Source organism: Lytechinus pictus, chromosome 5 (assembly GCF_037042905.1).
Source record: "Lytechinus pictus isolate F3 Inbred chromosome 5, Lp3.0, whole genome shotgun sequence".
Classification (NCBI taxonomy): Eukaryota; Metazoa; Echinodermata; class Echinoidea; order Temnopleuroida; family Toxopneustidae; genus Lytechinus; species Lytechinus pictus.
In genome coordinates, this window is record NC_087249.1 from 8,523,919 (window position 1) to 8,536,049 (window position 12,131).

Consider the following 12,131-nt stretch of genomic DNA (forward strand, 5'->3'; position numbering starts at 1 on the left):
TGTTAGCATTGATGATTCATGTATTACTTCGTCCATAGATCACAATTACTTGCAGCTTGTGATCATTATTTTGAAAAATAAATTTTCCCTTTTCGTATTGTACATAATATGGTATACAGAGGTCTGTGGCGGCCATTTTGAATATCAAGATATAAATATTTTGTCGAAAATGTTTTTTTCAGAGAGTATTTCACTCCTGCAACACAATTACATACATTTTATACAAATTTGCTGGCAATTTTATTATTTTTATGGGTAATATGCATATTTTGGCGGCCATATTGGATTTTGCCAATTTGCGGAAAATGCTCAAGGTTACACGAGTGGCATCAATCATATTCGTAATCAGCACCCTCGAATTGACAAGAAACCATCAAAAAATATTGTATATATGAAAAAACAAGGTTATGCCCCTTCTATCCAGGACTAATGCCCGCATACAATGCTCCATGCTCCACATATGTAAAGCATTGGGGCCCAGTGGATTAGTCTCCGGACTTTGAAACAGAGGGTCGTGTGTTCGAAACTTCGAATCCCAGCCATGGTGTAATTTCCTTCAGAAAGAAATTTATCCACATTGTGGAAGCGCCGTGGTGTAGCGGTTCTGACTCTCGCCTTGTAATCAGAGGGTCGTGTGTTCGAATCCCACCATGGCCTAGCGCCTTTTGGCAAGGCGTCAATCCACACATTGCCACTCTCACCCAGGTGCTAATTGGGTACCGATAGGAAACAACCGTCATTGTGGTTGGTTTAGCAAGTGTGCGCCTAACAGGCTGCTTGAAATGCTATGAATCCAGTGACCGGGTAATAATAATTGTGAAGCGCTTTGAACAGTCGTAGATTGATAAAGCGCTATATAAATGCCAATTATTATTATTATTATTGTGCTGCACTCGACCCAGGTGAGGTGAATGGGTACCCGGTAGGATTTACTCCTTGAACGCTTTAGCGCCTATTAATATGGCGGCTCAGCTACAGCCGCGGTAATCACATGATACCAAGTATCAAAGCGCAGTTGAGTATATGCACATAGTAACTACGCTATATAAATAGACATATTATTATTATTACAATGTATGCACCTTCTCCACTCTCTGGGGAGCATTCCAACAAGAGTTCCAAGACTAAATTGCTAGGCATACTACATAGGCTTTCGCATCCTACCAGGTACCCATTTAACACCTGGGTGGAGAGTGGTAAATTGTGGAACGACGCCTTGCAAAAGGACGCTAGGCCATGGTGGGATTCGAACACACGACCCTCTGATTACAAGGCGAGAGTCAGAACCGCTACACCACGGCGCTTCCAGATCAAGAGATCCCAGATATGGGATCTCTTGATTGAAGCGCTGTTAAGAAGCAAGTCAGGGTTCTGCAATCAGTAACACAAAGGTTGCAATCAATCACTCAATGCCAATAGCCAATTGTTGCATCGTTGCACCGAAATTCGTTCAAAGCATTGACCATGAACCAATCAACATTGTTCTTTCATACTTGCAACCCATCGCACACCTCTGTGTAAAAGGAGCCCAGAAGTTTGGTCTTGACTTTGGTTTCACAATCTTTCTGACTGGTTAGTGATGGCCAACTGTCATGAACAGAAAAAAACTGTATAGATCTACTGTATTTTACTTAATGGCTGCACATGAATTTAAAATAAAAGAATATGTTAATAATGAATTAAATACATTAAAAAAGTTTGTAGGCTTCACTGTTTTGTAATACCTCAAGTCTTTAAAATCCCACCCACGAAGCACAGTCACAATGCGAATCATTTAGTTTCGATTTCCTATTTCAAGTTTTAAATAACTCTGACCCCCTTTCTTTAAGGACATGTGGTTTGATCGGGTCATCCTATATGTGTCATTGTAATGCACACACTTTACACAAATACATATCAAAGTGATTTAACATCAGAAAGATGATGAGTAATGATCTATGACTTCATCTTCTTGTTCTAACAACCCTTAGGAAAAACCAAAGATAAGGATGAGTCACTTGGATTGAATCGGAAGCAGAAGAACATCCACAGCATCTTGGGAAAAACTATCATTATTTTAGGCTTAGAGGCCTCATGAAATCACTAGAGGAGTGTATCACAAGGCATCTTGTCACTGACTCTATTTGATCTGAACCAATTAGATGCAAGGATTTCAGTAGCTTATAACTAAGAGTAAGTGAAAAGCGCTGACTGTTTGTTTTATGGAAAGCTCCTCTGGCCTTGATTAGTGCATCTGTGGTCATGCTCTTCTTACATGGATTTCCATTTAGATCCGGATTCTGAAGATAAGAGTCAGCAATGCCTCAGAGGCCAACAGAAACACATAAAGAAGCTTTCTAAGAGACTTCCGAAAATTACTGCCAGAAAGAGACTACTCACTATAGAACCTTGAGGCCTTTAATCATCCTTCAAATAAGGACATGGGAAGCATTTCATAAAACAAATAGTCAGTGACTTACACTGACTGTTTTTATAAGCTACTGAAATTCTTGCATTTGATTGGGTGAGAGCAGTGGAAACCAATGACAAATCCTTTCATGAAACCCTCCCCTGGACTTGGTGTTAACATTATCTGGATGCATTTTTTGAGAAAGAAAAGGGTTATCATTTTCCGGTTCCCAGAGAGAGCTCAAAGGAAGATCAATAAACCAAGTTTCCTGTCTCTGCTAAGACTAGAGGAGGATCTATAGACCCTGGGGAAAGTCGATGTGTAGGGAAAAATATGGAAGAACTTCTGAACACAATATATCTATAAGAACATGAGGAGCTCTAATGAACTTTAAAAAGGAGAGATTCTATCCTCAAGGTTTTGGGGTGAAAAGGAATAGAACAGAGGATAGTCATGTTGAAGAGGCACAAGCATGATTAACATCATTAGCACACACAGAGGAAATCAATAAAGGAGAATAGGGTCAATCTAGATATCCTGCATTCAAAATCCTGGAAATCAATGAAGGGGTAAAAAATGGGTTGTCAATGACATTTTCTCCCTTAAGAATTCAAAACAAGAGAGGATGAAGAAATATGTAGGTCAAGTCCAGGTGATGAGATCCCGTGAAAAGAGGCTACAAGCGTTAAGGATCAATCTAAATCCATGAAAGTCAAAGTTCCGGAGAAACAGGAACACTTTCCTCTGGGATGCCTGCCCAAGGGTTCAAAGCCACCCATGCCGTGTTTGGACATGGGATTAACTGCATCCTTTGAACCTCAGAAAGATTACTTCCTCAGATAGAGTTTAAGCAAGTGGTACTATTCACCCGCACATTTAAAGTTCATTGAAAGATAGATTAAAGTCCTGGTTGTGATTTTCAACATTGGAAGCAACTTCACAAAGTGATTATTAAACGTTGTTTACAGGGCACCTAAGTTCTGGCATTTGCTGTAAGGCCCTATAATGTCAAAGTGATAACAAAAGGGACTTTAATTTGCCACGTCGGAATACACTGCTGACAAAAACCTATAAAATGAGGGAATCAGAGGAGAGATCCTTTGCAGTGAACCTTTTTAAAGGAGAATTGCCTAAAGAACTTGCTGCTATATGAGGGAAGAGATAGCTTACACAAGATAAGTACTCCCTGGGAGAGCTAATTTATTAGTGTATTGCCTGAAGAATTTGCTGCTATATTAGGGAAGGGAATAGTTTACACAAGATAAAGATACTTCTGGGTAAGCTGTTATGACAGTGTAATGCCTGAAGAATCTGCTGCTATATCAGGGATTGGGATAGTTTACACAAGATTAAGAACCTGCTGGGTAAGCTAGTTCAATGGTGGTTGCATGAAGAATTTGCTGCTATATGAGGGAATGGGATAGTTTACACAAGATAAAGATACTTCTGGGTAAGCTGTTATGACAGTGTATTGCCTGAAGTATACACTGCTATATGAGGGATTGGGATTGTTTACACAATATAAAGATACTTCTGGGTAAGCTGTTATGACAGTGTATTGCCTGAAGTATTTGCTGCTAAATAAGGGATTGGGATAGTTTACACAAGATGAAGAATCTGCTGGGTAAGCTAGTTCAACTGCGGATTGCCTGAATAATTTGCTGCTATATGAGGTATTGGGATAGTTTACACAAGATGAAGAATCTGCTGGTGGATTGTCTGAGGAATTTGCTGCTATATGAGGGATTGGGATAGTTTACACAAGATGAAGAATCTCTGCTGGGTAAGCTAGTTCAACAGTCAATTGCCTGAAGAACGTGCTGCTATATTAGGGAAGGGGTGGTTTACACAAGATGAAGTATCTTATGGGAAAGCTGGTTTAAGTGTACTACCTGAAGAACTGCTGCTCTATGAGAGAACGGAATAGTTTACACAAAAAGATCAATGTAGGCATTGATGTAAAAAGAACAAACAGCAAATATAATCTTGGGAGAGGATGTTCATGACGAGACGAGATAGGAGCATTGTAGGGGGTTTATTAATCTCTGCCCCCCCCCCCCACAAAAAAATATAACAAAACATGCCTTTAAACTCATGTGAATGTGTAGCGAATCTTTAACATTCACTTTTAAATTGAAAAAAAAAACAGCTCTTTTGTCCAGCCAAGTAACTTTGCCCCTTTTATACATTCTCAAATATTTAACATACCGTTTTCAGCCCCCCCCCCCCCTCCCCAGAAAGAAGCCCTGCATAAGGACATGGTTCTTAAGTGAAGTTGAGCATAAATTGAAAAGCCTCAGTCACATTTTAAAGATTACTGCAACCAGGAAGAAAGGCTCTCTCCAGACTGGGACCTGGGGAGCATTTCATGAAAAGATCTTATCCGACAAGTCCTTTTTTATCAGACAGTTACCATAGCAACTGTGCTTCTCGGCCAATCAAAAGCAAGGAAATATGTCAGATTTGACAACTTGTCGGACACAAAATGTTGATGAAACGCTCCCTGACCTTGTTATGAGCATAGATAAGCTTTACGTTCACGCTCAAATCGAGGCATAATCAAATCTATTACTTTTAAAGTATTTAACAATCATTTGTCATAGGTGTTAAATTTCTACTGTTTTGGGAGGGAAAATTAAAGGAATATAAACGAAATGAAAAGTTGTTATAAAAGAGATTAAAGAAAATTCAAAGCAGAAAGGTTAAAAATCTAATAAGTTGTAAAAAGTTGTTATCACCTTACCAAAAGAGGTCACAAACTACTAGCCAAATTGCAAAATTTAACATTTCTTACCCCTTCTATAATTTCTTTCAAATTTTTACATTTTCGTTCCCTTTGACCTCTTATTCTTTTTCCTTTTATTGTTTCATACTAATAACTTTATTAAGAAGATTGGATTCTCCTCTAAGCTTGTATGTATTTATGCATTGATTGTGTACATAACTTTAAAATCTGCTATACATTCTGACAGCTGTATTTCATACTAATTGGTGATGAGCAACTCTTAGACCGAAATTTGTCAGAGCGGAAAGCATGAGCAAGGTTAATAAGGGTCAACGTGAGTGTCTACTTTGAATAAAAACACTATGAGAAGCTGATGATTATAATGGAAAGTGACAGCTCTTTTCGTATCCTTGTGTTTCTCTTGGTGTCTTTTTTTTTTGGTTCATACAATTAATATGATATAAACTAGTGTTATTCAAACCACAAAACATTTGGCTGGAAATACAATTAGCATGTACCTGTTGGATTTCTGAAATAACCTGTAACACAGAAAGCATTGCAAAACAGATTGAATCTACATGGAAACAATAAATCATCTTTAGTCAAAGACATTTTGAGTGGCATTTATTTTTGTTTATTGTTTTTATTTAATTTTTAATTATTATCTACATGGTAAATTGCAATGCAATAAGAAGATAATCATTCTCAGCATTGACAAAATATAAAATGGGACAAATTCAAGTAGTGCAGGTAAAGGACCAAAAGTCTGATCTACAAAGTGGGTGATCAAAACAAAATAACTTTCTTTCAAGAAACATGCTTATACTCACTCACCTTTGCCCACGGATAAGATTACATCACATCATACTTTTCTAACTTCATTTATGGGTCCTTTTCCAATGTATTAAGACTTTAATTAATAAAGAAACACCTCAAATTTAAGCTTACCAATTGCTGTGTGAACGCTTCTAAAGAGAGTAGACCTATCGTTTTTTGCCCTGAAGGAAGGAATGTGTAATTAAAGACTATTTTCATAGATTAAGTGTGAGCTGCATTCAAAATGGATCATGAAATCGTTTCATTTTCAAATGCAATTAAGAGTAGGAAAATGTAATTAGGAAATGGATATCTATGTCACATTTAATCTAGCCTGGTTCATTGCCATTCTTGGCACAATGCTTGCCAGAGTCAGAGGAGGAAGCGATAATGAGAAATGAAAATTACGAAGATGGAATTTGTAAAAGCAAGCTTTTAGTCAAATAAGCAGGACACATCACAGTGTTCCATTTCATACTTGACTTGACAAGACTTGTTTAACAAATTACACACAATTTCTATAAGAAATTCACTATCAGCCAGTAAAATTGATAGATAATGGCAGCTTTAAACTGTTACTGCAAATTTGTCATAATTTTATAATAAGTTTTATGAATCAGGCCCAGTTTATGGGAAGCACTGGCAGCTTATTAAGATCACTGCACTAAACTAAGTAAAGGATCAAATTATCAGCTTTCAATTTAAAGATAAATGTATCATCTGGTATTTCTGTCATGATTTGATAATAATAATAATTTGCAAAATTAATATAGTGCATTAATACAAATGTTTCTAAGCGCTGCATACTATTAACCCAGCTTTAGTACAGCAACCCTAATTGGATGCTCGAGCATTCAAGGAATTCCTTCCCACCTGGTACCCATTTACTACACCTGGATGCAGAGTGGAACTTGTAGATAAATGCCTTGCCAATGGACGCGAGTGCTGCGGTGAGATTTGAACACCTGACCTTGTGGTTCAAAGTCCAGAGACTTATCCACTGAGTTTCAGTCCATTTACTGAAATTTGCACAATTTTGCAACTAAAGCTATAGACCCCTGCAGGGTATTTCCTGCTGGCATGTGAAAGTTATTGATTTGGTATGTGCTATCAAGCACAGATACTTTTGGAGAAAAAAAATTCAATTAAATGCTCTTTGTTGCTGTTTTGGGCTTTAATTGGGGTCATCATGCAAAGAGTGACTATTTCTTAAAGTCAAGAAAATATTGAAGGAGTCCACAGCAATGTCAATATCCATATGAACCTCCATCCAACAAACATAATCTTTTGAACATGATGTAAGCAAGATTTCCCTTGAAAATGTGGAAAGTACAAAAACCTGAATGCAAACAATATTTTTGCTATATCATTTCAATACTTTAATTTGTTTACTTTTTGTTGTTATGGCAACCTCAGTGAGTCAGAAAAAGGAGGCCCTCCAGTGATTCCTAAGAATTGCATATTTCCACAATCACAAAAATAGCTTGATAAATCTAAAATCTGACTTGATTTCCTTCCAAGTGAGTTATAGTAACACTTATACAGCCTTTGGGGGAAAAATTGTTTGCCAAATTATTTCTTGAAATGTAATTCCTTTTTTAATACTAAAAATAAATGGTTCTGCTTTTCTATGGCAAGTTTCCTAAATTTATTTTTAAAAAGTTCCAAGTTTTGAAGATGACGCATTTGATGAAGAGATTGCTCAGGATTCACAAATATCAGCCATTGCATTTCCTCTGTCTGAACAAGTATGTCGCGCAAAATTCAAAACTGACACAGAATTATAGATAAGGCTCGAGGCACTGGCATAGGAGCCAATCAAGCAAAGGATTGGTATTAAAATCAAGATTAACCATGAAGTCATTGATTGCAAATGTTTCTGTGGTACATGTAACACCCCCTTTTAAAATCTCTTCATCCTCTATTCTTGCTGTCTAAATAATGTTCTCTTTACTTCTATATATCTAATCCATCCTTTGTTTTGTCTCCTAATTCCCACCCCTCTCTCTCTTTCCCTCCCTCCTCACTCTCTCTCTCTCCCTCTCTCTCTGTTCTGTATGTCTCTACCCCTCTTTTGCATCATTTTTCTGTCTTCACTAGCAAGTTTTCAGATATGTACAAGGATCTGGGTAGTCATGGCATAATTATTTCCTATTCCAATGTCATGCTTTGATACACAAATTATTTAATGAAAATACAAGAAAAGTGCTCTAATTAAAAAAAATGCTTTTTCAGGTTTTCATTGGAAAAAATAAAACTGGATCGAGTTAAAAAGAGTAAGTTTCACATTAGGGCCCAGTTGCATAAAAGTTACTATTATGGTAACTTTGCCATCCAATGGTAAATACCATGGAAATGCTGTTCAACAGCCAATCAGAATCAAGGATTCCAAGTTACAACTGGATGGCGAAGTAACCAAAATGGTAACTTTTCTGCAAAGGGATCCAGGTCTTGACAGCAGGCCAATTAGCTCAGTTATTAACACCTTCCTGCATTATAAAACAAGACTAATGCAAGAAATGGACATACATGTATATTCCAGTCTACAAGCAGACATCACTTCTGTTCAGGAAAACAATAAAAACAAGCTTTGCTCATATCCAGTTTATAGGGTTCAACAATAAAAATCATTCTATTGTTACTTGATCTTGCAAGTATGAAGCTTGCTAGTAACTTGTTAGGAATTAAAAGGTAATCCTCCTGGCAAAATAGGAGCTGTAAAATGTCACTCATTTTGGAATGAATTTCCTTAAATGTAACTTTAGATTTACTGTAAAGAGAAAAATATTAGAGGAATATGCAATAAAAGGATGCAACAAAGAATGGATCAGAAGGCATGAAAATCATCTAAATTAGCTTTCTTTTTACTATGGAAATATCTGTTTCATGTGAAAATGAGTGCCCAGATATTGAATTCAAACCTTTGCCTAAAAGTCTTAAATTGAGCCGCACAAAAAAAGGGCCTGAGCTCAATTTCAAATTTGGAACATCAATTCTGATTGGTCACTTGTCAGCCATTTGAACAAAAGACATGCAAAAATGATGATTGGCAAAATAAGTTTTGTGACTGATTACTACTTTTATGTTTCAAAGGCTTTAGAGAAAAAAATTGAACTTTATTTCCTCCATGGTTCATTTCTTTTCTCATGTGTGAATTTGAAAATACTAACATCAGCAAGAACAGTTACCAAGTTCAAACTGAGCTCAATTTGAAACGATAATTCTGATTTGTAATAAATTGAACAAAATCCACGTTTAACAATGATCTTCTAGCTGATAGAAGGCAAGTGCTCATATGATGGTCAGAGGATGTGCTTTAAAGACACACTAAAATATCTTCCTTGAGATGCTGTAGCATCGACCCTGAAACCTGGGAGGAATCAGCTGAGGACCGTTCTGCCTGGCGCACCATGGTTAGGGCTGGTGTGTCAGACTATGAGTCAACAGGTGGACAAGCAAGAACAAGAATGCCAGCATAAAAAAGCAGAGCAAGCACCATCACTGAGCCTGCCCCACTGCCGGCTTTTGCTTTCTTCAGCCATCTTCGAACCTACATGTACAAGAATTTGTGAAGTTGTGGTTGTCTTTGGAAGCAAAGGACGAACATCCTCATTACATAAAATAGGTTTGTATCCTTTACTCACGAGTCATTGAAGTTGACAATAAGCTTCTGCTGAAGAGTTTCTTGGAACTTCTTGTCGAGTACCGTCAGGAATTCAGTCTTGAAGACAGACTCCAGAAGGCTGTCATATTCCTCTGTTACATGGAGAACAAACAGGTCATCTTGAAGAGTACTGCAGAGAATCAAGATAGAAAAAAAAGAGAAATAAGGATAAGGGTTTGATAACTTTTTTTACGTTCCATAATATGATAAAAAACATTTTACTCGTATGACTCCATGTTATCTCTATTCTTACTTCACTCTATGAACTGCTCAAGTCATGATGATTTGAGAGCATTACAAGTTTTCACCTGACCTAGAAAACATACATAAATCATTTCAAGAAGGTCTAACATAAAGGAGATAGATGCAAAATTCATCATAGAAAAAATTGGCGAGTGCAGGAAAGCCACTCTGAAAAGACACATAGTGCCTTTACAGTGAAATTCCTTCTAACGATTTTGACAAGGTACTTACATGTAATATGCTTTAGCAGATATCAATCTTTATTTGCTACATTTGACCAAGGTGAGATAAATAAGTACCCAAAATACCTTATTGGTAGCTATGCTAAAGCCAAGGTAATAGATATGGAGAATCATGGGATATGTATAAGATATAATAGTAATGATTACTAATAAAACAAGCTCATTATTTCATTTGAATGGAAAAAAACTCAAATATCTCAATTCTGTGACAATAAAGCAATTATCACCAATGAGCAGCTTGCACTTAAACCATGTGACTCAAGAATAGAATAGTTTCATCTACAGAAAAGGCATTGTACTTGTAGGACAATTCAACAATGAAATTATACATATACACAATAACAAACATGAAGTCATTAGTGTGTGTGATGAGTACATTCTTGGCATTAATTGACATGATTGTAAGACAACAATATGCTGTGCTTCAAAAAGATATTGTTTATCTATTTTATTGGACTTAAATCTCCAATTTGCATTCACTATCATAACCTTTGTTGCTTTGTTTATTGTAGTTTCTGATTATGTTTCAATGTTACTATGTTTCCTTATTTTTCATCCATTTTAGATAAATATTGTGGGTTTTTTTTCTGTGTTGATTAGAATCTACATGTTGTTGGGATGGAGTTGACCTTTAATAAGGACTTACCTCAAAAGTAACAACGAATTCGACCAAAACAAAACCACAATGTTGAGTAACAATAAAGATAACATGATTATGATAGCATGATTTCAGAAAATAGACATTTGTTGTGGTCAAAGGTAATATAATCATGTAAAATATTATTCGCCGGCTATGGGAATATGATATAGGCATAACCTAACAATAGAGAAAAATTCTCTTACCCCAATGAGTACTCTGGACAAAGCCTAGCTTAATTACAATATCCCATCACTTAATTAGGGTTAATTATTAAATGAAAGACAATAGGCTGTTTGAGTAGCCAAACATAATATGATGTTCTCAAGAAAAACAAAAACAAAAAGTAGTATGCTATAAAAGTGATCCCAAAGTATCAAGGTTTGCTTGTTTACTGTTAAGTATTTATTTTCTTTAATTAGTTGGTTGGTTTAAGACGATAGACTGACAAACAATTCAGCTTTTGCATGATAATTCTAGAATAATGAAAGGGTTATCACCTAACATGAATGGGAGAACAAGTAAGTTTACCTGAGGTTTATTGTTCATACTACAGTACTCAAATGTACTAATTATATCTAATTAATGTAAGTTGGCAGGCTGTTGAGACTGGATCTGCTTAGAGACAATAAATTAGGTAATATTTGTATGCATTTCAAAGAGATTTTTGACATTTTACACAGACTTTATTTCTCAGGCAATTAAATGCATGACGTTCAGGGAAAAAATTAAGGACAAAGTTGGGCAGTTATAGCATCTAGGGTGAGTTTGGAAAATACTAATAATAACAATCCGCTTAAATTATATACCGCTTAATACATCGGAATAAAGTCTCTAAACAGTTTTCTAATACATTATTACCCCAGTCATCAGAACTTGACCTGCATGCATGCACACAATGCGTGCACTTTCTTCACTCCCTGGGGAGCATTCAAACAAGAGTTCCCGGACTCAACTGCTAGACATACTATATTCATAGGCTTTCGCATCCTACTGGATACACATTCAGCACCTGGGGGAAGAGTGGCTAAGTGTGGATTAACGTCACAGCAGTGTGCCAAAGTACAAGTGCTACATGTACAAAGGTAGATCTATCAACTCTCATTTGTGGTCTATGGTCCAATAAGTCAATAGACTTGTTCATATCCCATTGAAAACAAATGGACTGTTGGAGGGAAACCAAGAAAAATCCCAACAATTTCCTGACTGGGTGGGGTTGCCGGATAACATCAACCACAAATGAATATCATGTATCTGGATTAACTGACAGCGACAATTGACACATATACAGTAGTCCTGATAAAGAGTAGTGATATTCCGTTAGAACTACACCTGGACAATATCCAAGTCCCATTGCTGAGATTTGAAATGGAGAAGGGGCAGGCCTACAGACAGTGGTAATGCAAATGTAGACA

The 12,131-nt window shown here is 36.6% G+C and overlaps 1 protein-coding gene across 1 annotated transcript in view; it reads right to left on the minus strand.

Annotated features, from left to right (window-relative positions):
• Window positions 1–5,770: 5,770 nt before the first annotated feature.
• The window catches only part of LOC129262472 (unconventional myosin-Ie-like), an 86,127-nt gene continuing 79,766 nt past the window's right edge, over window positions 5,771–12,131 (minus strand). Inside the window, exon 22 of the mRNA XM_054900595.2 lies at window positions 5,771–9,724. Within this exon, the coding sequence (XP_054756570.2) occupies window positions 9,571–9,724 (154 nt within the window). The 3' untranslated portion in view covers window positions 5,771–9,570. The remainder of the gene's footprint in view (window positions 9,725–12,131) is intronic.